We start from the raw sequence: 27,982 nt of genomic DNA, 5'->3' as shown, positions 1-27,982 counted from the left end.
ATCGGCGGAATGAATACACCCCTGTGCTCACCGGGGCGGTTCATACAGGGCTGGGCGTGGGCTCCAACAGACTTGACTTCATCCTCTCCGTCTTCGAAGCACATTGTGCGCTATGATTTAGCCTCGCGTACAACATTGAACGAATGCTGTAAAAATTGGGCTAAAAAGTATGAGTTCTGGAATAATAACATATTTATGTTGTCGAACACTGTTGTGAGACATTCGTTGAGAAAACGGGCCTACCATTTGTATTTCTATTCTTGGAACACTCAGAAGCTACTGAGTTGAAACATTGTTTCCAGTAGACCAAGTCACGCTCCTGATTATTGGGTAGAGCTCTGCTTGTTGTAAGTATTGCGTGCACGTTTTTCATCTATTACACAAATATAAGCTATTTGAACTGTCGCTCAATGTTATTTTTTTGTGCTTGGTCCAGTGAACCCATACAGGGGACCAAAAGTAGTGTTTACAGCTCGAGCTCGTTCACACGGCCACTGCTGCGGCGCACCTTTTTATTTTTTTTAGGACATTCACACGTACATCAGGCTGAATCTCGTTGGCAAGCACAACATTGGGAGGTGTAGCCTGACGTTTTGGCAGACAAACTGCTATTCGCGTGATCATTGACCCAAACCATAGGCATATTGGTAGGCCTATTGAATCAGTTTGTGTATATTATTTTCTCAAATATAGGAATTTAGTTCGTAGGCTAAATCCCCTGGTCAGCCCATAAACTTCACGGACAGGGGGTCATCTGCTGCTGATATATAGGCTAAGCTAAACCAAGGAAGGCATACTAGAAAATGAACCCCCTGATATTTTCATTGGCATTGTCAAGAAATTCAAGTATTAAACTGTTGCCATTTTGTATGGCCAGGCTATTCGATGAGCGCTGCAATAGTGGCTGTAGCTTGAAGACCACACAGACAAGGGTGACGCCCCGTCTTGTAGGCTACACCGAATTGTAGCACTGCGGAAGTTGCATTTAATTTTTAGGCAGTTGATTAAGAACCCGATTCTACACTGATATGATTGGTCAAGGACCAGGAATATATTATTTTTGTAGTCTAGAGACAGCCGACTAGTGTCGGCTCACCAGACCACAACGTCGCAAGTTTGTCTACGTCGCATGCCTTACATTCGAAGCTGATGCTTGGAATAACATGCGATTTTGTTGTTGAGTAGCCTGAAGTAAAAAAAATAATTAAAAAGCATGGGAGGCCTGGTATTTCCGGTAGAATATCTCACATAAGGCTAAATACAAAGCTAATTCAACAGCATTGCTATTTTAGCTACCGATGCCTACCAAGGTGTAGCGACTCATTGCTCCTCAGTGGGCTATGACATCATACATGCGGTGTTGACCAAGAGACAGATCTATGACCCATGATGTAGCCTAAAAGCATAATATATTCTCAGTCTTTATATGCCTCCATTTCATTCGTTGCAGGTCAGTTTCACCCATCGTCAGTCATTAGGTGTTTTGATAACTTCATATATTTGTTTGTTATGATGATGACCATAATTATTAGTAGTAAGTAATAATACAGAATAGACCAGTGCTTAGTAATACAGTAGACTATTATGAGTGTATGCCAAATGGAACAACCTAAGTGAAGCATGATTCATGTCAACAATAGCCCGTGAGAGCAATACCGTTTTATACAAAAAGTGATCATGCTGATCAAGGTCTCTACAGATTTACACTCAAGCTAGATACACCATTGATTTGGACACTCTTAGATTTAGAAAGGGTTCTATTCGTGTAAAGGGTATGGTGGTGGTATATAACACTTGATAATGGTTAGCTGAAGCTACATGAGGGACATGGGCACTTCTCTAATTCTTGGGAAGAGTGGCTTTGTGTTGGGGATTGTTTACTAATAGATTCAATGGATGGTCTCCCAGTTGCTTTCTATTGTCATGGAGCTGAATAGAAATAGTCTTTGTCCACTAATGGTCCTGGCTGTATTGTGTGTGTATGTGTGTGTGCTGTTTTGTCTGCAGGTCTCTTCTCAGCCTGTGTTCTTGGGGAGGACTATAGAGCAGAGGATTCTGGGTGGGTTCTTCCTTGTCCAGGAAGGCCTTTGTTTACGTAGCTCTCAGGGATGGCTCTGATTGTTGGTGGGGGTTGTCTGATGAATCATCTCACCTGATCTCTCTCTCACACACAAACACATACACAAAAACACACTTATTTACTCACCATGAAATGCTTAGTCACAAACCTGACTGTTAACAATATATGTATCTCATATTTCTTGATCAGTTATTTTTTTTGGTTCTCATTTTATGTTGCATTGACACTTAAGTGGGCCCTTCCCGCTGCACAGCCTACATGCCAGTGGCCCACAGGTGTCAGAGGCTATCAGGTTGGCAGTGTTTAGTGTGGTCATCTGTCCTATTCATCTCACCACCTGGCTCCATCACCTGATCCCTGGTTAACAACCTGAAAGGATGACCCAATGGAAAAATGTCACATTTTGCTAAGAGGCTGTTTTGAAGCTAGGGCCCTCACCTCTTCTCTCCCTCTGCACACAATGTCACTATTGGCGAGAGCAGAGGGAGCACTGCACTTCCACCCTTCCTGCTTTCTGATAAGATGCTACATCTCGATTCCAAGTCTCTTAATTAGTTGATAAACTGTTTTGTTCTGTGATCCTATTCATATCGTGTGCGGGCTTCTATCTTCACATTGTGTTCTGATGTAATGGGGTTAGTCCTGAAGGCCTCGGTATTTACCTTATCTTGTAAATGGAATGATTTTCTGATGCTGAATTGTGTCAAGGCTGGGCTACATTGTGTTGTAGCATTGCAGCTGAGCCTCATGTAGTGATGGTGCACTGGGGGGGCTTGGTCTAGGCTCCATGATGGTTTCTCAGTGTTCGATTGTGATCTTTCCCTAGAGAGGTTTCTCTTACCATCATCGCTCCATTAAAAATCTTTCCCTGCTATGGGCTTGTGGCTCTGCCAATATGGATCCTTTAACCTATTAAGTGTTTTAGTTGAGAGAGTGGCGACGCATGAGGTTCACTCTTAAGTTCTATATCCTCGATAGAGGATGTGTGGGGCCGAGAGCGGGACAGTTATTTGTGTATTCAGGTGGAAAGGTGGTCTACCTTTCCTCAAAAGAGTGGCAAGAGTAGCATACTACTAGCAAGTCAATGCTGAATACAATGAGTTGTGTTCTGCCCCAAGGTACAGTATACACTGAGTGTACAAAACACTTTTTAATCCTTGAGGCAATTGAGACATGGATTGTGTATGTGTGCCGTTCAGTGGGTGAATGGGCAATACAAAAGATTTAAGTGCCTTTGCACAGGGTATGGTAGTAGGTGCACCGGTTTGAGTGTGCAAAGAACTACAGCGCTGCTGGGTTTTCCAGCCTGCGCCCTCAGTAAGATGTCGTGTCAGATTATCCTCATGGTCCAGGCAGAGCTCTAGAGTTTCAAAAGGAACTGTTAATTCCCCAGCTCGAGGTGGCCGTGAGCTATATATATATATAACCCTACACATGTTCATGTACCACCCCTTGAGTAAAAGGGCACAACCACACAGAGATTTAGTGGAGTAGGTCATCAGACAGGGCTGTGGCCGAAGACTGAGAGTGTTTAAGACTTTTTTAATATGCGTCACCATTTCAAAAGTGCTTACGCAAGGGGTTGACTCCTCCATTCTTGACCTCTGTTATGTTAGAATTCTGGATCAATTCATTCATTTAAAAAAATCCAGACTGTGTTTACTGTAGTGGTGGGGTTTTGGAAACTGTGTATGACTGCTGTAGCTGTGTGGTGTGTGCGATTTAACCGTATGTGTGCACTGTAACAGTGGTGTGTGTGTGTGTACACTTAAGGGGCTAATTAAGACTGGTAGAGAGACTCAATGTGCTCTGGCCCTAATTACCAAACAGTCAGAAAGAGAGGAGAGGGTATGGCTGGCACCGGGCACTGCCACAGGGAGAACTCTGCAGTTTGTGTGCATCCCATGTGATGGTGTCCTCCTTCAGTAGTAGCTAGACAAACACCACAGGACTGATCCCTACAGACAACAAGTGTTCCTGGAGTCAGCAGGCAGGGCGGCATCACATATTCATCTCCCTATGTATGTCTGGATTATTAATCAGCCTCTGACAGTCTAGATTGTCAGTGCATGGCACAGCTATGTCTCCCCTCACCCATAGAGGAGTGTGTAAAAAGCTCCTCTTACCAGTAACAATTCAAATCTGCCTAGACTGCCGCTATTGGCTCTTTCCAATGTGGGCACGTCTCAAGGAGATGTCATATGATGCGACTTACATGTAATGGCATATTAGAGTTGAACTGTTATTCTCATGATAATTCAACCATCCATGATACAATTTGGAAACTATGTACTGTACTTGGTGGTGCTTTTTGAAGCTATTGTCTCAAAGCATTCCTTTCTGTTGAACCCTGACGCCTTTCACTTTCACTTCTTCACAGAAACTAGTTTCCCTCCCTGGAATCCCAGGGGTTTTCTTTCAAACTGCTCCTACTCTCTTCTGCCCTTGGCTTTGTCAGAGGAAAAAATCTCAGGAACCACATTGGTGTGATGTTTATCTATCTTCTGAGATGCACAGCATAAGTAAAAATATGTCCTAGAATGTGCCAATTGTAACTGTAAGATATTGATTGATGGGCAGCTGGTGGGGAGACTGGAGAGTCTGGCTACAGGGTCATTCAGATTAGAGGACGACCAAATATGATTAATCAACACCGATACCGATTTATTGGAGGACCAAAAAAAGCAGATACCAATTAATCGGAATATGTTTTAAAATAAAAAACAATTTGAAAAATAAATAATAATCATTTTAAATGTAAAAAAAAATGTGATAATGGCAGTTAAAACAATACTGAATGAACACTTATTTTAACTTCATATAATACATAAATAAAATCATTTTAGCCTCAAATAAATAATGAAACATGTTCAATTTGGTTTACATAATGCAAAAACAAAGTGTTGGAGAAGAAAGTAAAAGTGCAATATGTGACATGTAAGAAAGCTATCGTTTTAAGTTCCTTGCTCAGAACATGAGAACATATGAAAGCTGGTGGTTCCTTTTAACATGAGTCTTCAATATTCCCAGGTAAGAAGTTATTATAGGACTATTTCCCTCTATATCATTTGTATTTCATTAATCTTTGACTATTGGATGTTCTTATAGGCACTTTAAAGGTGTAAAAGAAAATTGGCCAAATCGGTGTCCTTAAATACAGATTTCCGATTGTTATGAAAACTTGATATCGGCCCTAATTAATCAGCCATTCCGATTCATCGGTTGACCTCTAATTCAATAGATGGGCAGTGTAATGGGGGAGGTGAAACAGGTGAGGAGAGGAGGAGCACCAAGGGGCTGGGATGGTTTGGACAGGGGAGGAGTAATCGTCACTGTCTCCCAGATTGGCCCACCTTGAGCTGGGCGATATATTGTGGATACCGGTTTGCAGGTATGGATCCAAATCCCGCCTTTAATTATATTTTGATACAGTGCTAAATTATAAGTTCTACACATTGAACTACTTCACTGTCCGTTTTGTTCTAGTTTGGTTGAGTATAAAGCCCTTTGAAACCACTTAAAACTAATTTGTTGCGATTCAAGGGTCATGCTCTATATATTTAGAATTTGAATTATTCAGTAGCAGAAAATACCGCCATACTGTCAAAACATTTGAGAAATATTCTGATATCGCTTCGGCCCACCCTGTCCATTCCGTTGATTTGGTTGTGCCTCTCATTTCCTTTGATGTTGTCCACCTTTCTTCCAGGACACACAGCCCAGTAAAAATGATCTGCCTCCCACTAAATCTCCATGTTGAAAAGGCAACAACGACCTGTGTGCAAAAAGTCATCTCCCCTGTTTACACAGAGGGATAGAGCAAAGCTGCAGCTTTTCTCTCTGGGCCAGACCTCCATCACTGTAGAATGTATCACTGCTTTTTATTCTGTTACAGCCTTCTGCTGCAGGAGATAACACTACAGTAGCCCAGGGTATGTCCAGGCTCAGCCAAGAGACACCGCAAAACATGACCTCCACCTCAGCTGCTCTATTAGCTAGTATATGCCCAGTATCTGGCTATGTTAGAGCACAGTGTGTGCATAAACGAGAAGTGTGTTGTTTTTTTTACTGAATTCATTTACTTGGAAGAAGGAAGCTAAATGTTTGCCCACATGATTGAGAGGTTGTGGTAATCCCCTCCTGTAGTGTTAGAATTATAGCCATCGGGTTGTTTTTTGCAAGCCTGTGTGTTGACATTGGCGATGGTCTAGCCGATCTAGAGAGCTACCTGTTTCCATGAAACCCCTTGGCAGTCTGGTATAGAGCCTGTTGGAACAGCTGTGCAGGAGAAGCCTTGAGGGGTTTGGAGCGGTGGAGAACAGACCAGCGGGCAGTTGCTCTGTCAGCAAGCAAGAAGCCTTCCTTCAATCATTAACATCAGTGACCCAACAGTCCACTCATCAACAAGGCACTCTGGTCTCTCTCTCACTCACACACACACACACACACACACACACACACACACACACACACACACACACACACACACACGGGCTCTAGATTAGCAGAAGTGCATGACGTTCAATTAATACACTACCACATCGAGAGACAAATATAGGAGTTTACTTGGAGTGTTTGTGTTGCCTTTGACTCCCTGCCACTGCATTAGCCTTGTAAATGGGCTGTTTTTTTGATGGTGTGTATCCTGCTGTCATCAAACTGTCCAGAGTCCAGTTTGGTGTCACTAGTTACTCCTCTCGGAACACTGCAGTACCTGTGCAGGCATATTAGTGTGTGTGGACTGTACACACAGGGCGTGTGTGTACAGTTTTTTTTTTTTAGCACATTAAGGAGTAACATGGCTTCATGGAGCTAAAACTGTAAAGGGGGACAGGAGGTTAGTGTAGGCTAGGGGATGCTGTGTTTGACTGTGTCAGGAAATACAAAAAGCAGCTGACCTGTAAGGGATATTTCTGAGAGCAGTGAAGAGGTAGGGTGGGTCAGTCCGGTGGTTGTTTGGTCAAGAAGGTTGTGGTGTAGTGTATTAACCTCTCTGACCTGTAAGGGATATTTCTGAGAGCAGTGAAGAGGTAGGGTGGGTCAGTCCGGTGGTTGTTTGGTCAAGAAGGTTGTGGTGTAGTGTATTAACCTCTCTGACCTGTAAGGGATATTTCTGAGAGCAGTGAAGAGGTAGGGTGGGTCAGTCCGGTGGTTGTTTGGTCAAGAAGGTTGTGGTGTAGTGTATTAAAGGAGTAGGATGCTTCTATCCGGTAGAAGATCCAGGGTCTGTTTGTTAGCAAGTCATCTGTGTGGGCAATGTTCCCTCTAATTTTTTCCTGGCACTGAGCAAATTTCAGGTCCGCTAAGCGCAAACTTGAACATGGTGACAGTCGCCAAGTAGGTTGCTGTGGCTATTTGATCATGATGTAGGCCTACCAGAGTTGCCTACCACAAACAATGGAGACAAATGCATCCCATAACATTTTAACATGGAAATAGCTGATCTGTCAGTAGCAGCAAATGTGTGGTGTAAAATGCAAACCTTTATTCCATGAGGTTTAGAAAAAAACATGCAGGGATTGATATTAACTGGTGTATCCACTTGTCCTTCAGACAAGGAGACGACTGAAAATGTTGTGGTGGTTGATGCAAGAAATCACTTTACAAAATAGTCGTTATTATTTGCATACCATTATTAGAGAGAAACAGACAAGTTATGCTACCCTCTGCCTATTGGCTACTTAGCTTATTTAAGACTGTCTCAATGCAACACTGCCCCTTTAAGACAAAAAAAGCTCTTTACCTGACTCGCTTTTCAAAGATAGTTAGAAATGCACACATTTTGTGCTCCTGTTGGAAGCAACCAATTGTTGACAAGAACATGGCTAACTGGACTAATAACTCACTAACTAGCAAACAATTTGAACAAATGTGCACAGGTGGCTACATTCAGCTCTCACTTTGATATCAATAAAGGTCATCTACTCGTGACCGCTAATGCTTTAAAGACAGTCCAGTTCAAAGTGAATGGCACAGATCCATATATGACCATGGCTATTTGCAAATAGGCCTACTACAGCTCTGATTGGTTATGGCGCACCGGTCTGTATAGAGTACTGCAATGCAATACACTCCTCCTCCAATGTGCTCTCTTGCACAGATAGTTTTGCATACTAAACCTTGTATAGTTTGTTTTCTTTTGGTATGTTACATTGAAAGTGGCTAATATTGTGTTGAAATTCTAGAAAGTTGAGTGAAGTTCATTCTCGTGCTTTTCTGCATTGTCTGATATTTCTTCTGCACAGTAGTCTGAGTGGAGCTGTGCATGCGCGCAGCTTAGAGGAATGTGTGTGTGGGTACAGTAGAAGACAAAGGGTAGGGCATATCCATACAGTGGGAGGAGGTGTGAGTTGGTTGGCTGTCCCATATCTTTAAAAAAAAATCTGTCGAGCTATTGGACAAGGGAGGCTCTTCTATAAACCTGTCATTATAAATTACAGGGGCAAAGAATAGTCCTTATTGCAGTCAGTTTACCCCTTCACTGACTTCATCACGGTGTCCTGCCGTAGAGAAGTGGTCATGAGAAGGATATGTAGGCTAACTGACTGATGGGAAGCTGCTGAGTGTATACCAACGCCCTTATGACTCCCCACTGCTGCTGTTTGGCTCATGTCCTTTGTCATTTCACGGGCCATTGTGTGTGCGTGAGTATGTATGGTTCGTGCAGCTTACTTGACAGTTGACACCCTGACCCAGCCTGTCAGCCACGAGAGTGAGAGTACAGTGGCTGGACTTCAGCTGAGTGTCTCTTTTAGCCATGCAACACTACCCAGAACACTGGGGTAGGGGGTTTTAGCTTGTCAAATCAGAAGCCTACTGGTTGGCTTCGTTTACTGAGGCTGGACCTGTGATGCATGTGCTGAGATCGTATGGGAAAATTACAAGTTGATAGCTTTCTGTTAGCTGTTTTTGTTTTAGGGCACTGATGTCCTATGAGTGAACCACTGTAGTCTGACACTGTTCTGTAGGTTTAGGTGACACACTAACTGTGTGTTATGACACATGGAGCAATACCATCACCAGTATCTCCTCTGTCATCTAGGCTACATTCATATCTGATGATCTGTTGGAATAACCATGGACACTAAGTTATCTCTGAATCTCTGTCAGACACGCTCCATTCTGCAATCTGTTGCAGTGAGAGACTGGATGTGTACACACCGTTCAACTCGACACCTTACTGTGTCAGGGTCTCAATACTCTTACATTGCTCCCTCCCTCTCCTTCATCACTGATCGGTGAATGGATTGGATACAGTAGATTTCCACCATATAGCTCTCACCTGTCATGTTCTGGCCTCTCAGATCAGTGGTCAAAACAGGCTGAAGGATGCATTCTAAAGGATTCACACACACCGCCTGTGTGTTTTGAGTCCCTTTCTCTCCAGTCATGTCAGATACGTGATTTTTATTTTATTTACATGTAACCTTTATTTGGCTAGGCAAGTCTGTTAAGAACAAATTCTTATTTACAATGACGGCCTACCCTGACCAAACCAGGATGATGCTGGGCCAATTGTGCGCCACCCTATGGGACTCCCAATCACGGCCAGGTATGATACAGCCGGGATGGCATGAGGAAAGGATGCATTCTTGAAGAGAACAGGGCCTGGTCCAACTGGATCATATTTACTAGGAGACATGTATAAGCAGGCAGGAAAAATGGGGAGGGACCTACCTTGTCCAATAACAAGTGCTCGGTTTTTGTTGAAAACATTTTCCGTTGCAAAACTAATGAATGCGGCCCGAATTGTTTAATGAGAGCCACTGATTTATGATAGAGTAGCCCTGTGTCATTTCTGCGCCGGACCCAACCACTGAGGGGGGTGACGAGATACACCCGGGAGACCCAATTGTTCTGACTGTGACATCATGTTGTAAAATTTCTGTGTGAATGTTCCCAGTTCAATAATTGCACGTGCGTCTCTTTATGTGGATGGCTGAGCTCGTCTGGATGTTTCATGATTTTCAATCATGTTAGGTGCCTGTATTTGTACATATGCAAAACATACATTTGTGGTCTAGGCTGACACCCTTTGGATTGTTTTGGAACTGCTCAGTGTGCGCAGCATGACTAGCTACACAAACGGGCACTCTGAAGGAGACAAAGCCATTTTATATATTTTGTATTGTAATTTGCACTTATTGTATTTGACCTAGATATTGTTTGTATGTATGAATATGTAGGCTGTGTGACATTTAAAATGTATGTAGTTCTGTCCTTGAGCTGTTCTTGTCTATTAATGTTCTGTATTATATAATGTTTCATATTTTGTGTGGATCCCAGCAGGGACGTCACAGAACCTCCGGGGCTCAGCCCTGAAGACCTGGGGCTGACTCTGGGGAAGGGGGAGTTTGATCCCCGCGCGACCGAAATGAAGCGCCCCGCACTCTGCATTGCAGGCTAGCCATTTCCAGAAACAGAACAATATTGCATATCTCACTGCTTTCTTCCATGCGCTGTCTTCTCCTGATGCCAAATAAACAACACTTAATATTAATTCAATGGGTTATGGTCAGTAAACCCATTTGAATAATATTTATACAAATATATTCTATTAGCAAGTACAAAAATACAAGTGCATAACTAGATGGTAATTTTCACGCCTCGTTGTCGGTCACATTACTGCTCACTAATGTGTAGTAAGGTGTTTTATCTGTTTTTATTGCTATCTTGTCTTACATGGGATGGCAGAGTTCCATGTAGTCATGGCTCTATTTAATACTGTGTGTTTCTCAGTCTGTTCTGGACCTGGACCTGAAGAGACCTCTGGTTGCATGTGATGAGTGTCCAAACTGTGTGCTACATTTTTGAACAGATAGTTCAGTACCTTCGACACCCCGCACAAAGACCAATTTGAGATGCAGTCATTCTCTCCTCAACTTTGAGGCAGGAGAGGTTGAGATGCATGTCGAAGTGCAATACGTGCCGCTTTGTTACCGGCCAACTGCAAATGACCTATGTCCTCTCCCGCACATGGCCACACAGCTGGGAAGTAGTCCAGGTTCGACAAAACTAAGTCCCGTAGGGCATGTCTGGTCGACTGAGATGTGAAGAAGGCAGAGCAATGTCCTATCATGGACAGACCTCTTCCCATTTTAGCAACCACTAAGTCTATCATTTTTGACCATGACAGCTTGCGATCTAGGGTTACACCCAGCAGTTTAGTTTCTTCAACTTTCTCAATCACAACATTTATTCAAGAATAAATTAGGTTGAGTGAGTGAATTGTCACAAAAACAATGCCTTTCATTTTTTTAAATAAATGTAGCACCAGCCTATTGCTAGTTACCCATTCTAAAACTTACTGGAGCTCTATGTTAAGGGTTTCAGTTATTTATTTTACTGTTGCAGCCGACGTGTATACTGTTGAGTCGTCAGCGTACATAGACGCCCAGGCTTTATTCAAGGTCAGTGGAAGGTCTTTAGTAAAAACAGAAAACAATAATGGCCCTAGCCAGCTGCCCGCGTGGTACACTAGAACAATATTAAAATGTTCGTAATAAAACAAGTATTTGCAAGCAAAACTAGCCAAGATTACCGTTTGTACAACAACTGCATTCTCACACATCATGCAACAGACGTCATCAAGCACACGCAACAGATCAGTGTACAGTCATGGCCAAATGTTTTGAGAATGACACAAATATGAATTTCCATGAAGTTTGCTGCTTCAGGGTCTTTAGATATTTTTGTCAGATGTTACTATGGAATACTGAAGTATAATTACAAGCATTTCATACGTGTCAGACTTTTATTGACAATTACATGAAGTTGATGCAAAGAGTCAATATTTGCAGTGTTGACCCTTCTTCTTTTTCTTTTTTTTCTTCTTTTTTCTTTTTAAAATTTTACCCCCTTTTTTCTCCCCAGTTTCGTGGTATCCAATTGTTGTAGTAGCTACTATCTTGTCTCATCGCTACAACTCCCGTACGGGCTCGGGAGAGACGAAGGTTGAAAGTCATGCGTCCTCCAATACACAACCCAACCAAGCCGCACTGCTTCTTAACACAGCACGCATCCAACCCGGAAGCCAGCCGCACCAATGCGCCGGAGGAAACACCTTGGTTAGCGCACACTGCGCCCGGCCCGCCACAGGAGTCGCTGGTGCGCGATGAGACAAGGACACCCCTACCGACCAAGCCCTCCCTAACCCGGGCGACGCTAGGCCAATTGTGCGTCGCCTCATGGACCTCCCGGTCGCGGCCGGTTACGACAGAGCCTGGGCGCAAACCCAGGGACTCTGATGGCACAGCTGGCGCTGCAGTACAGCGCCCTTAACCACTGCGCCACCCGGGAGGCCTACCCTTCTTTTTCAAGACCTCTGCGATCCTCCCTGGCATGCTGTCAATAACTTCTGGGCCACATCCTGACTGATGGCAGCCCATTCTTGCATTATCAATGCTTGGAGTTTGTGGGGTTTTCATTGTCCACCCACCTCTTGAGGATTGACCACAAGTTCTCCATGGGATTAAGGTCTGGGGAGTTTCCTGGCCATGGACCCAAAATATCGATGTTTTGTTCCCCGAGACACTTAGTTATCTTAGTTTGCCTTATGGCAAGGTGCTCCATCATGCTGGAAAAGGCATTGTTCATCACCAAACTCTTCCTGGATGGTTGGGAGAAGTTGCTCTCAGAGGATGTGTTGGTACCATTCTTTATTCTTCATTCTTTATTCATGGCTGTGTTCTTAACGAGAGAATCACTGACATGTCAGCTGGTCCTTTTGTGGCAGGGCTGGCAGGACTGAAATGCAGTGGAAATGTTTTTTGGGATTCAGTTAATTTGCATGGCTAAGAGGGACTTTGCAATTAATTGCATTTCATCTGATCACTCTTCATAACATTCTGGAGTATATGCAAATTGCAATCATACAAACTGAGGCAGCAGAATTTGAAAATGTATATTTGTGTCATTCTCAAAACTTTTGGCCATGACTATACTGTCTACACTCGGTCTGTTTTTATTAATTCTTATTTTTATTTCTTTCATGTCAACAACATCTTTAACCATTGGAATTTCTGATAGCTAAAGATTCCGCGACGCAGTTAGCTTTTTCAGCTGGACTGCATGTTTGTGTCCTGGATTCCTGCAAAAAAACACAATAGTTAGCATAATTGCTAACTGTTAACAGAGCAAGTTAACGCTAGCAGTGCTAGAGTCAACACCAGTGGTATGTGTCTACGTCTGGGCTCAAATGTGCTAGGTGTGAGATCTATGCAAGAGAAACAAAATAAGGTGGAACTGATATATTTTGGAACAGACAATTTGTTAATTTATCATCAAGCAGATTTGGGAAGAGATTCTCTGGCTGCTAGCTGAGCTGTGGGGAAAAACAAGATGTACTTTGATGCAGACCAGGCACACACAATTTCAGTTCTGAATGCATCTTACAGCCAAGGGGTCGATGAGTTGGGGGTCTACTGTCACCCAGGTGCCCATGTCCAAGACATCACCTCCCTCCTGCCCTCAGTATTAGACAACTATTCTAATATTGTCACCATTTGCACTCACGTTGGATTTAACGACATTGGTTTTCAGAAATCTGAGGAACCAAAGGACTTCAACATTCTCTTGGACACCCTTGTTTGCACATGGAAGAGAACACTATAGTCTAACAAAACCGCTCCCAGAATCTTAATATCAATTTATTTCAGCCAATCATCAGTCCTTTGTGTTAGTGCCGAGCATGTTGAGTGCCCTTCCCTATAATCATGCTGAGAATCTAATTAGTTTTCTATAAAATAACTGATCAAACACAATTTTTTTCTGAAAGTTTGCTATGCACTTGCAACAGGCTGATTGGTTGGCTGTTTGAACCATTTAAAGGGTGCTCTGCTATTCTTGGGTAGTGGAATGACCTTTGTCTCCCTCCATGTCCGAGGGCACACACTGTTTTTTGAGGCTTAAATTGAATATGTGGCAAACAGGAGTCACAATGTATTCCGCTACCAACCTCCGCAATTCACCATCCAGGTTGTTGGTACAAGGTAGTTTTCACCTCTTCCACACCCACTTTGTGGAACTCGACCACAGTGATTTTCTTTCGTTATTTGGTCCGTTATGCAGGAATATGAAGGCTCAGTATTTGTTGTTTGTATGTCATGCCTAGGATTCTTTTTTAAAATTGTTTTTAAGTTTGCTAAAGTGGTTGGCAATATGAAAGGGTTTTGTTATGAACAAGCCATCTGCCTCAGTGACGACAGTTGGAGCGTAGTTAGGTTTTTTTTGCCTGGAATTTCATGTGAAGTACTCCAGAGCATTTTACAATCATTCTTTTATATCATTTACCTTTGTTCTATAGTATAGTTTCTTCTTATTTTTGTTTAGTTACATGATTTCTCAATTTACTGTATGTTTGCCAATCCTCTGTTGTCAGACCTATTTGCTATTCCCTATGCATCATCCCTCTCAGCCATGCAGTTTCAACTAATCATCTATCCATGGGCGAATTTGGCAATTCTAACAGTCAGGCCTGCGCCCATCAAGAAACTATCAGTAACCAGAAGAAGCATCATACTCAACTGTCATTAAGGGGCTATTCAAATGCTCTGCTCACGCGCTACACACATGCTTTCAGAGAAACAGCACCTCTATGCTGTATATATAAAAAAAAAAACATGAGGCTTCTGATTTGTGAGGTAGGCATCAATGAGGAGCACTCGGTGTCAAACCTCTCCCTCTCTCTGTGTCTCTCTCGCGTTGTGTGGGAGTGGATTGGAACATTGAGTACCTTCAGCACATTTGACATTCCTCTGATGGGGACTCACTCAGCTGCCCTACACACACATACACATCAAACCTCTGGGCAGAGGTGGGGGTAAACAAAATAGTGAGGTAGGGGTTCAGGGAAGCTAATGTCAAACAGAACACGTGCGAATGCATAGACATCTAAGAACAGAAAACATTGTGAAATGTATGAACCTTTCTCTCCCCCTCCTATCTGCTGCTCTCTCCTCTCTCTCTCACAGCAGTGTGTGTGGGGAGCAGTGAGGATGACTGAGTACAAGTTGGTGGTGGTGGGGGCTGGAGGTGTGGGGAAGAGTGCACTCACTATCCAGCTCATCCAGAACCACTTTGTGGATGAATACGACCCCACCATAGAGGTATGTATGTATGTATGTATGTATGTATGTATGTATGTACTGTTCATTTTTTAACCATCAGTTGAGAACAAATTCTTATTTACAATGACTGCCTAACCTGGCCAAACCCTAACCCAGACGACGCTGGGCCAATTTTGTGCCGCCCTATGGGACTCCCAATTACGGGCCTGTTGTGATACACCCTGGAATCGAACCAGGGTCTGTAGTAGGGATGCACCGACGTTACATTTTTGCCCGTTACGATATCCAATATTTTCCTTGCCAAAAAAAAAACAATACCAGTAACCAATATTTCAAATTTTAGTGCCGTTTTTAAGCATTATAGTACAGTTAAATTGTTGAAACACACGCACACACTGACCAAAAAGTAATTTTGTTGGCATTTACATATGTCCCCATTACAAGTAAAACATAATCAAAACCGATTTCTTTCACTTACTTGCTGTGCTGTTTCGTTGTTCAGTCGTTTCATTCTCAACCAAGATTTCATCATACATGTCAAGCAGTGAAGTTTCAGCTCTGTCTGTCCGTGGTCTCGCTTCCCCAGTGCGCACTGTCACTGTCCGTTTCTATCTTGTCCAGCTGTGTCTAACATTTCACGTAATCCCCGTTTCTTGTCTGCACCGAAGTAGCAGTCCTTGTACCCACCGACTCGCTTGTTCACAGCCTCTAGTCGAGTACTTTTGCAAGTTTTAACTGCTGACACAGACTGGGTCTTTGTTGAGCAGACGTTTCAGTGCCATGACAGAGGGTATCACGTCTGCTGCAGACGCAGTTGATGAGCTTATTTCTTGAGTCAGTTGTTCAAATGGCACTAGGAGTGTGTTCATGTTTCCACGTTTCAAACATGTTCTCAAATGCCATTGAAATAGCAGCAGCGGTATGAGAACCAGCACATTCTGGAGCATGCAATACGGCTTTCCTCAGTACGAAATCCTCGTCGACCCTCTGTGCTGTCAGACTCAGCATGCTCATGGAGCTGACGTCGCTGGTCCAAATGTCTGTCGTGAAGCTAATAGCAGCGACGCCCATAGCAAGTAGTTCAAGGATGTGCGTTTCTCCGGTAGGGCAACATCTGAAAAATAACACCTACTTGGTGTGTACCGGGGCTCAAGGTGCTCGGCCAGTTGGCGAAAGCCAACATCATCCACGACAGAGGACTGTTGATCGTCAAGGGTAATGAATTCCATTATCTTGGTGTTAATGGATTTCGCCTTTGAGTTGTCTCGCTGAAATGTTCTTACTCTTTCAAATGACTGCTTGACTTGAACTTGTTTAGTTGTTGGGAGTGTGCGCTTAGTTTGTTTTCTGCTTTTGTTCCAAGTAGTCCCTGAATGTCTGGGGATGATGCACTTTTAAATGAGTAATTAGGTTTGTGGTGTTGAAAGATTTCACTTTCTCCCCTCAGGAAATAACAGCAGCACAAACGTTGCATATGGCCTTTTTGTTATCTTCCTTTGAAACTTGAAAATCGATCCACACAGCAGACATGGGCTAGGTTAGGAATGTTGTGTTGCACGTGTACCTCTGTATTTTTCGCGCCGTCATTGTGTTATATAGGTATGCACATCAGCTTTGACATCGGTTTTGCACATCGGAGTTAAACTAAACATCGGGCGATGTTGGCATTTTTAGTTAACATCATCCTATTCCAATATGCTTACCGATATAGCGTGCATCCCTAGTCTGTAGTGAAGCTAGTAGCACTGATATGCAGTGCCATAGACCACTGCGCTTCTCGGGAGCCCAAGTGCGTTTCCAGAGCTTCTGTCCACATCTGTAGCTGATCACTGTGGTTGATGTCATGCGGATGTGGCCCCTCCCCTGGTCTGTAGTTAACGGAGTGGAGTTGGCTAGTGTGACTACTGGCTCACTGGAGAGACCACTTAACTACCAGATCTCATTACCAAACAAGCTACTCATTATCAATTAAATTCTCCAAATGTCAGGTTAAAAAATATATATATTTTAAAACATTTTTTACTACACCGCTACTCCTAATTGAGTTCCTCTCAGTTCACTATAAGAGATTTTTAGAGACTGAGAGGGAACAAGAGAGTCTGCTTTCTCTTCTCTCCCTCTCTCTTTGTCACCACGCCTACCTCTGGCCAGACAATGTCCTTTTTGTGTGTGCATTCCTGGCCCCTATGCACTAGCACAGAAAGACCCTGCACCCTGTGCCTGTGTGTTGGGACACTAAACCCTGGCCCTGCACTCTGCCCCTTTTGATACCACTACCTCTTCTCTGGCCAGTCACACAGCATGGCTAGTCACACAGACTATCAATCAGGTCCCAGATCCAGACTCCTGCTTTAAGCCTAGTCAAGAGACCTGTGTAAATGGTTGGTTAGTATACTGAACATGCATCAATGGATTTCAGCTTACACTTCATTAGCGCATTCATTACAGATTGTAGGGTGTTCACCCGTAAAAGGATTAATTCATTCAAGGTTCATACAAATGTGTCCATTCCATAGAGAATTCAGAAAATAAATCATCCAAAACCCATGTCTACCTTATATGGTTCAAACGTTACAAAAGATTTACTCTGAGAATATAGCATGTTTAGAGTGAATATAATGTTATCACTGGAATGATCATGCAGTGCTGACTGCTCAATAGAACTCTAACATGCTGACCAGACCTCACACGCGCAATTTGTCACCCCACACCAGACGTAATCAGGACACAGGTTGAAATATCAAAACAAACTCTGAACCAATTATATTAACTTGGGGACAGGTCGAAAAGCATTAAACATTTATGGCAATTTAGCTAGCTTGCTGTTGCTAGCTAGCTTGCTGTCTAAATTGGATATAAACATTGGGTTGTTATTTTACTTGAAATGCAGAAGGTCTTCAACTCCGACAATTAATCCACAGATAAAAGGATAATCCAACTGTTTCTAGCAAATTCTCCTCCTTCAGGCTGCTTCTTCTTTGGACTTTATATGGTGGTTGGCAACCAACTTTTCTTTAAGGTGCATTACCACCACCAACTAGGCTGTGGACCTCAGTTCATCTTTCATTCACCCACGTGGGTATACGCTCCAAAAAATCAATGAGGTGATGGAACGTGGGTATATGCCAATGAGGAGATGGGAGAGGCATGACTTGCAGCAGGTTGAGCGTCAGAAATAGAAGCACGTTCTATTTTAGATCCTGGCTACGCAGACGCTCACGAGCAGTGTGGGTGCAATGATTGGATAACGTGTAAAAAAAATATATAATAATAATAATCTACACTCGTGCATGCGACCCGAGCAGTGTGGCCAGCTTGTAAAGGCGCTCAGCTTGTCAATTGAAGTTACATGCCAACTAGTGGCTCCAGGATTTCTAAATGAAATCCGCTGAATAAAAAACTAAACAAGGACTAAATATATATTTATTTACAATACTAAGAGGCTGAATTTCAGTATCCACCCTCCGCGAAGACAATCTTTTCCTGTTTTTGTCGCTCCTTTTAAATTGCCATCGAAACAACCTCTCTCAACGTAGTTTGATCGCCAATATAGGTAATGAAAGCAGTTGCAGTTGAAAATGACATGGGTATCAAGTTGATTTATGATTGGGCCAACCAGTGGAAACACCTCCAAATGGTACCACCTCACAACGCCAAATATGGACGAGATACAACCAAGAGCAGCACAGTCTAAACTAGCAACGGTCACAGCAAATTGACGTTCTTATTTCATCAACACGGTCAAGTACAAGTATATTAGGTTTATACTATTGTAGAGAACAATCTAATGATTTAGTTCTGTGTAATTTATAATGACATTGGGCAAAGTAAAATATGTTTTGACATTCATTTCATAGCACCCTCTTGAATTGCCCCGTTTTTCTCTACATTGTACAGCAGGTAGTGAATGCCCTACAGATGGTTTGTATGTTAATTTAGTGCACCAGGGGTTGCGTTTGTTAAATTGGTCCACAGCCACAGTTCCCTTTAACTTACACACATCCTTACACATCAAACCAATTTTTGTAAATCCTTAAACAGGAGTGAGCAAGTGCACACTTGGGTAGAGAATCAGTCGGCAGTCTGTCTGTAGCAGTGTAACTGGAGGATGTCCCCCCCCCTTCAGGACTCATACAGGAAGCAGGTGGTGATTGATGGGGAGACATGTCTGCTGGACATCCTGGACACTGCAGGTCAGGAGGAGTACAGCGCTATGAGGGACCAGTACATGAGGACAGGGGAGGGCTTCCTCTGTGTCTTCGCCATCAACAACACCAAGTCCTTTGAGGACATCCACCAGTACAGGTGTGTGTGTGTGTGTGTGTGTGTGTCTGACTGGCCAGGGGGCTGTATGTGACGGTGGGGGGTCATGGCTGTCTTGTGTGAAAGCTCTCTGCAGCAGCTAGCTGGGTGATGTCATGCCTTACCATTTAACACAGCTATAGAAAGCTTAGCCTTCCGCCTTGGAGTGATTATAGCACGCTGCCAATGAAATCGATCCTGCCTCAATTAGACCAGAGGAGAGAAGAGCAGAGGAGGAACACTCCCAATGACATGGAGGGGGGGGAGGAGAGTAGAGCAGGAACACTCCCAATGACATGGAGGGGGGGGGGGGAGTAGAGCAGGAACACTCCCAATGACATGGAGGGAGGGAGGAGAGTAGAGCAGAGGAGGAACACTCCCGATAACATGGAGGAGGGGGGGGGGGGGGGGGGGGGTAGAGCAGAGGAGGAACACTCCCAATGACATGGAGGGAGGGAGGAGAGTAGAGCAGGAACACTCCCAATGACATGGAGGGAGGAGAGTAGAGCAGAGGAGGAACACTCCCAATAACATGGAGGGAGGAGAGTAGAGCAGAGGAGGAACACTCCCAATGACATGGAGGGAGGGAGGGAGGAGAGTAGAGCAGGAACACTCCCAATGACATGGAGGGAGGGAGGAGAGCAGAGGAGGAACACTCCCAATGACAGGGAGGGAGGGAGGAGAGTAGAGCAGGAACACTCCCAATGACATGGAGGGAGGGAGGAGAGTAGAGCAGGAACACTCCCAATGACATGGAGGGAGGGAGTAGAGCAGGAACACTCCCAATGACAGGGAGGGAGGAGAGGAGAGTAGAGCAGAGGAGGAACACTCCCAATAACATGGAGGGAGGAGAGGAGAGTAGAGCAGAGGAGGAACACTCCCAATGACATGGAGGGAGGAGAGTAGAGTAGAGCAGGAACACTCCCAATGACATGGAGGGAGGAGAGGAGAGTAGAGCAGAGGAGGAACACTCCCAATGACATGGAGGGAGGGAGGGAGGAGAGTAGAGCAGAGGAGGAACACTCCCAATAACAGGGATGGAGGAGAGGAGAGTAGAGCAGAGGAGGAACACTCCCAATGACATGGAGGGAGGGAGGAGAGTAGAGCAGAGGAGGAACACTCCCAATAACAGGGATGGAGGGAGGAGAGTAGAGCAGAGGAGGAACACTCCCAATAACAGGGAGGGAGGAGAGTAGAGCAGAGGAGGAACACTCCCAATGACATGGAGGGAGGGAGGGAGGAGAGTAGAGCAGAGGAGGAACACTCCCAATGACATGGAGGGAGGGAGGAGAGTAGAGCAGAGGAGGAACACTCCCAATGACATGGAGGGAGGAGAGTAGAGCAGAGGAGGAACACTCCCAATGACATGGAGGGAGGGAGGGAGGGAGGAGGGTAGAGCAGAGGAACAACACTCCCAATGACATGGAGGGAGGAGAGTAGAGCAGAGGAGGAACACTCCCAATGACAGGGAGGGAGGAGAGTAGAGCAGAGGAGCAACACTCCCAATGACAGGGAGGGAGGAGAGTAGAGCAGAGGAGCAACACTCCCAATGACAGGGAGGAGAGTAGAGCAGAGGAGCAACACTCCCAATGACAGGGAGGGAGGAGAGTAGAGCAGAGGAGCAACACTCCCAATGACATGGAGGAGAGTAGAGCAGAGGAGGAACACTCCCAATGACATGGAGGAGAGTAGAGCAGGGGAGGAACACTCCCAATGACATGGAGGGAAGAGAGTAGAGCAGAGGAGGAACACACCCAATGACATGGAGGGAGGGAGGGAGGAGAGTAGAGCAGGAACACTCCCAATGACATGGAGGGAGGAGAGTAGAGCAGAGGAGGAACACTCCCAATGACATGGAGGGAGGAGAGTAGAGCAGAGGAGGAACACTCCCAATGACATGGAGGGAGGAGAGTAGAGCAGAGGAGGAACACACCCAATGACATGGAGGGAGGAGAGTAGAGCAGAGGAGGAACACACCCAATGACATGGAGGGAGGAGAGTAGAGCAGGAACACTCCCAATGACATGGAGGGAGGAGAGTAGAGCAGAGGAGGAACACACCCAATGACATGGAGGGAGGGAGGGAGGAGAGTAGAGCAGGAACACTCCCAATGACATGGAGGGAGGAGAGTAGAGCAGAGGAGGAACACTCCCAATGACATGGAGGGAGGGAGGGAGGAGAGTAGAGCAGGAACACTCCCAATGACATGGAGGGAGGAGAGTAGAGCAGGAACACTCCCAATGACATGGAGGGAGGAGAGTAGAGCAGGAACACTCCCAATGACATGTAGGGAGGCAAGAATTCCAGACGGAGATGATGGTAATCGATTCTGTCTCCACTCCATTTCTCCACTCCCCGCCTCTACTCCCCGTCTCTCTCCATTTCTCCACTAGGCTTGCATTGGGTATTACTGCTAGGTGGTGACGGTGAATTGAGGGGTTGATGTATAGATCTGACCCAGTCCATTTGGTCCCGTCACACAGTCATCTGACTGGCTGCTTGCTTAAATGATTAGCTCATTCTGTTTGCTGCCTTCCCATCCATCTCATCATATACACAGCCATAGACATTGGGCATGCACATGCCAGGCACGACAACCTGGAATGCCACCGCTAGAAATCGTCTATCCGGTTAACTGTCCTGCTTGTGACTGTGCTGAGCTCCAAACAGATCTGACCCTCACACACTCACACTCCCCTGACCTGCTGGCTAGATGGATGCTGGAGAGATGAGGTCATACTGTTTGCTGCCCCATCCCTCCTCCAGCAGTACAGCACAGCCATTAGTGTCTGACTGGTGTTGTTTATGGAGAGGAGAGGGAGGTAGGATCCTAATACATAAGGCTGAAATGACCCACGGACACCCTGTTCCTTCATTGGGAATTGATCGTGGCAACACTTTACAAAATGCATTAGTTGTGGTATGATGGTGTAACAGGTGGATATGTGCAGAGCAAGCTTATTATAGTTTGTGTTTTTATTTACATTAATTTTCTGATTGTTATTTGAAGTTCATTTGTGTTTCCATTCGTTTTCAGACCTGATTTGCTCATTTTATTTAGTTGTATAGCAATATGTCTAAGTTGTTTTACTGTTTGGGACAGAAAGCATGTGAGGGAGACTAGGAACCATTTGTGCTGTATTCTTTTTCGGGATGTTACTTCTTGCAACTGAGGGGCAGTAATGCATGAGGTGCAAATGGGTCAGGCTATAGGTTAGGTTTAATTTATACATTAAACCATCTCAATGTGACTTGAATTTAAAAGGAATAGCGCTGAGACTTGTGCAAAAATTATGGTGGAAAGAAATTCTCTTATTACACCAATCCAATGCTTTTTAACTTTTTTGTGCAAGAATTAAGCTAGATACCTAGCCATTTTTTCCATTTAGCTAGTGATGGTGATGCACAAACTAGGCCAATTTTTCCATTTAACTAGTGATGGTGATGCACAAACTAGGCCTATTTTTCCATTTAGCTAGTGATGGTGATGCACAAACTAGGCCTATTTTTTCCATTTAGCTAGTGATGGTGATGCACAAACTAGGCCTATTTTTCCATTTAGCTAGTGATGGTGATGCACAAACTAGGCCTATTTTTCCATTTAGCTAGTGATGGTGATGCACAAACTAGGCCTATTTTTTCCATTTAGCTAGTGATGGTGATGCACAAACTAGGCCTATTTTTCCATTTAGCTAGTGATGGTGATGCACAAACTAGGCCTATTTTTCCATTTAGCTAGTGATGGTGATGCACAAACTAGGCCTATTTTTCCATTTAGCTAGTGATGGTGATGCACAAACTAGGCCTATTTGAAACATCACACCCTCCTGGCTGTATTTTGAATCTTGAAAGATCTTGAAAGCCCCCTCCAAAGGCTTGAAAATACCATTTTGTTTTTTAATTCATGTTGTTTTTTATTTTTTATTTTGGCTAGTTTTGGAGTCAGAGATAATAGTTTTAGTTTTTCAAATGTTTGTTTAATTATTTTATTTCAGTTTACTGAATTGTTTGTTCATGATTCGTTTCAATTTACTATAATACACTTGGTGTAGTGGAGGGTAAACGCACTTGGCGGGAAAATTCATTGAAACTAGAGTGAGCGTAACTTTTTTTCACAGCGATCAGAGTTTACCCACCTATTTTCACCACCACAATACTGGGTATGTGTACAAGCAGTTACATACTACTACAGTTATTCCAAATGATAGTTACTGTAGTTTAAGGCCCATGTAATGTCGAGTATGGTCCTCATATTTGAAGAAACGGGTTAAACCAAGCAAGGAACTGACCAGTGTCTTTCTGTCCTCCTGTAGGGAACAGATCAAGCGTGTGAAGGACTCTGACGACGTGCCCATGGTCCTGGTGGGTAATAAATGTGACCTCCCATCGCGTACCGTGGACACGCGGCAAGCACAGGAACTGGCCCGCAGCTACGGAATTCCCTACATCGAGACCTCTGCCAAGACACGACAGGTACTCTTACACACACACACGCACACACACACAGGGAGAACAGTGCCTCAGTGCGATGTGCAGTGTATGTATGTATGTATGTGTGTGTGTGCAGTGCTGGGAACATTTTCTACAAATACACAGAAGTTATATTGTTGATGGCCATCAAGTTTACAAACTTGTAAATATGTAATACCCACCATTTTGCAGATTGTTCTGACTGTGTGTTTGGTTTATTTGCAGGGGGTGGAGGACGCCTTCTACACGCTAGTGAGAGAGATCAGGCAGCACAAGCTGAGGAAGCTCAACCCTCCGGATGAGAGTGGACAGGACTGCATGAGCTGCCGCTGTGTGGTGTCGTGATGGAGGTCGTTCAGAAACTCAGCCCATTATCAACTTTATCCCAAGCAGAATTAACAACATCGTTCACAGCAGAGAGACACTGAATCCTTACACAATGTCTTAATCATTTCTGCTTCTCTCCCACAGGTTACCAGTTCGGGGTGAGGAGTGGACCTAGTGGCAGAATGGACTTAAAGAATGATGGTGGAGGATGAAACAACAACTAACTTTGAAACGGAAGAGTACAGTCTAAGAAAAGCAGACACACCACCAGGCTGACTGTACCATAGACATTTGGGAGAGGGGGATCTTGCCCCTGCCAGGCCAGGCTAGACTAGGCTGTCTGTCCCCTCTTTGAGTCCGCCTGCCAGAGCAACACCACTAATGACTGTTTCTCACCAGTGTGATCATGCTGGGCAGCTCCAATGAGTTCCTGCTAAGTTATTGTTTTACAGTCTCAACACTGGTCTTAAAGGGAGGTGTCACCAATCCAATCCCTGGTGAGTCCCCTTCACCAACACCTCAAAACCCTGATTTTACATTTGACCCCCTGGAAAGACTGGACAGTAGTAGCCTAAATCCCCATCCCTAATTTAACCTCCCCCCGCCTCCTTGTTCCTCTCTAGAGGGGCTCTGCAGTAACCTCATTATTACGGATACAAGTATGGGGATGGAGCATGACAAAAGACACGCCAGATAGGATTTCTTTTTTTTACGGTTAGTCTAGCTGTCAAACCTTTCTTTTTTTTACGGTTAGTCTAGCTGTCAAACCTTTTTTTTACGGTTAGTCTAGCTGTCAAACCTTTCTTTTTTTTAAAGACTTTTTTGTGATCGAAGGTTTTGAAGGTGATCATACTCGGCACTGTAAAGTAAGCCAGGATGTTTATTTTGTGTGATGGGTTGTTGCTATTTTAAGACCTGTCACCGTGAGGAAGTCCTTATTCGGGGCCCTTACGAGGGCATGGCTGTGGATCAGACCGATGGATGGACTCATTTTCCCAGAGTGCCATTGCCTTCCCCCACAGAAGTGTGTGTGCGCGCACTCGTCAGTGTGCTAAAGAGTTCCCTTTGTGGAGTAATATAGTACTAGATATTGTAGGTTCTGGTGCAATAGGAATGTTTACTGTCTTACTAGGTTTAAGAATTGGGAATAAACCATCTCTCTCATCCCTATTTATTATTTGCTTGTATTTCTTGGGTGGAGAAGGGAGGGGTACATGAGTGATGTTTTACTTGCTGTTGCCTTCAAGGTTTGGCTGAATGATAGTTTGAGGGATGGGAGACTAACGTCATTCCTTGGTCCATGCAGTGCCATTATTTACCATGGGATGGTTATGTAGTGAAAGATTATTCTTGCACAGCCTTTCAGGGAAGTGGAACAAATACCCTTTGAGATTGTGCTATTTTAAAACACTGTTGGCATCCATTTCTTTCCTATTCCTTTGCTTAGACAACAGTATGTTGTTTAGTATAGTTTTACATTTCTAGATTGCAAGTATCGGTCCTCACTGTGTTTTTAAGGCTCAGGAAACGGGAATGTCTAGAAATGTCTCGCCTTTGTATCTTATGTTCCAGGATGAAATCTGTGAAATTGAAATTCTAATGCACAAGACCTGCCTTAAATGAATGGTAATATGTGGGATAAAACTGTTTTGGCCTCCTAAAATAACCTTCTCTCTCATTCTACTCGCTACTGCCTCCTCAGTTGGATCTTTGGTTCCCTGAGAAGATAATTTAATTCAAGCTGGTCATGTACGAGCCAACTTCATTTGCAAGAAAAGTCAGAGGAAAACGTTCTTCACTTTAGGGGTTCGCTTGTGATATTCCTCAATTACATTTGAATCATTTAGCAGACGCTCTTATCCAGATATGTCTGGATATTGAATGGTGTAGATAGACCTACTACCTTTTGCGCTCTATACAACACTAACCGCAGCATAGGGCTGCCAATACAAATGAACACTGCTTGGTCCTGTTTAACTTGCCTTATTATTTGTTAGCTAGTACTTCATGCCTTAGAGTAGTAAGTTTGCCTGAAGCAGGTGTTTCTGTGGTGGTCTGTCTGCTTTCCTCTGTGGATAACTGTTGTGAATCACTGGTGGTGATTGGAGATCTGCTCCTTCTGGGATTTGTTTATCTTTCCCTTGATTAACAGACATGAGGAAAAACGAACTCTGAAACAGTCCAACCAGATGAGATTCTGTACAGCATGCCCTGTCTGATTAGCTAATGGTTTTTGTGTGTGTTAGTCCAAACTAAGTTTGCCATAATTAAACAATCTTAATTCAATAAGTGTTCTTTTTACCTTCTAAGAGCCGCTGGCTTTTTATTTCCCCCTCCTGTTTTTGAAGGTACTTACCCCCACAGTTCAGCCACAGTGACCCATATACTGTAGGACATTGTGATGCCTCATTAGACTTCAGTCAAAGCCAACACCTTGACGTCTTGTCTAGAAGATAGACCTTAACATAATCACTTTATTCTGTCGCTAGAAATGCTTAATTTCACTGACTTTTTGCTGCTATCATACATGTGAGTGGTGTTCCTTAGTATACGTACAGTACGTGCTCTTGTATGTGGTTTTCCAGGAGCTGCCCCCCTCCAACAAACACTCTTCTGAATTACCCCATCTTACCTGAACACAATTACACCAGTTGGCAATTACACCAGTAAGAGATTTTTTGACCTGCTCCCTCCACCATGAGGGCCCTTCAGTCAGACAATACTCCCCAAGATCATCTCACCTTTCCTGGGTTGCTACCCTTCATATGTTGGACCCAGGGGATGAATGGGTCTGAATATGAAGATACTGCACACAGGCTTGACCGTTACCTCTGACAACAGCCACTATACCTCTTCTGGCTCTGTCTGGGTGGAACACCTCTACTGTGTTGTGTGGACCACAGATTATATTCTGGAGCTCTGAGGGATTCAGGGATGATGTTGGTCTTCTGTGTGTTTTATTCTCAATTTATTGTTGATGATTTTGGGGTCTTAACTGTGAAAAAGTGTGTTTTTAACAGAAAATATTATTTGTGTTGTATTAGTATAGGGCACTCCATAACCATAAAGTAAAGATACTCTGTACCTTGAAAAATAAATAGCCCATCTTAAACAAATGTAGGTCTTTGTCCCCATAATGATCTACTGTGTAATGTTAAACAAATCAGACCTGCTATGTAACTTGTTTATCAAGTAGACCTCTGGTGTTAGATGTGAACTGTACAGTTGTCTGAACTATAGTTGGCTGTTATATTCTACATCTCACACAATGTCCCTTGTCTGTCTATACTCTGTGCTTTGACTGACTGCCAGTTATGAGCACACATCTAAAGGTAAATGTTTAGAAATTGGACATCAGTTGTCATTGAGGAATACAAGGCCAGCAGGCCATGTCTGAAGGGAGGGGAGACTTTTTGGGGGTCAAAAACATGGGGAAAACCCCCCAGTGTCCAAGGACTGAAACCAAAAAGGGCTTGCTTCTCCCTTGTAAAACTGTAGTGTGAACATGTGAGAGAGGATGTGGGATTGGAAGTTTGATTGTGAAAATAAACTATTTAAGATGTATTTACTCTAACAAAATGGCAAATGTGCAGCAGGGCAGGAATAAAGGTGTCAAGATGAACTTATTCACCTGACTGACTGCAGTTATTTTAGCTACCATCTCTCCCTCAGTCCAGCCCTCTCCAGGCTAAAATATGAATGAATACTAACAACCCTACATGATTCATTAGAGCAG

At 43.9% G+C, this 27,982-nt stretch overlaps 1 protein-coding gene across 2 annotated transcripts; it reads left to right on the top strand.

Annotated features, from left to right (window-relative positions):
• Positions 1-23: 23 nt before the first annotated feature.
• On the top strand, positions 24-27,872 carry LOC110496976 (GTPase HRas). Of its 2 annotated transcripts, none has more exons than XM_036956246.1 (6): positions 24-347; positions 15,052-15,186; positions 19,274-19,452; positions 23,763-23,922; positions 24,145-24,269; positions 24,391-27,872. In XM_036956246.1, the coding sequence occupies exons 2-5, from the start codon at positions 15,076-15,078 to the stop codon at positions 24,262-24,264; spliced, it is 570 nt and encodes a 189-aa protein (XP_036812141.1). In that variant the 5' UTR covers positions 24-347; positions 15,052-15,075; the 3' UTR covers positions 24,265-24,269; positions 24,391-27,872. The 2 variants fall into 2 exon arrangements, with proteins under 2 accessions (XP_036812141.1, XP_036812144.1); XM_036956249.1 differs by having other exon boundaries at positions 52-347; positions 15,055-15,186.
• The last annotated feature ends 110 nt before the right edge of the window (positions 27,873-27,982 follow it).

Source organism: Oncorhynchus mykiss, chromosome 2, assembly GCF_013265735.2.
Source record: "Oncorhynchus mykiss isolate Arlee chromosome 2, USDA_OmykA_1.1, whole genome shotgun sequence".
NCBI lineage: Eukaryota > Metazoa > Chordata > Actinopteri > Salmoniformes > Salmonidae > Oncorhynchus > Oncorhynchus mykiss.
Note: the sequence above shows the minus strand (reverse complement) of the source record. Positions and strands in the feature narration are given on the sequence as shown.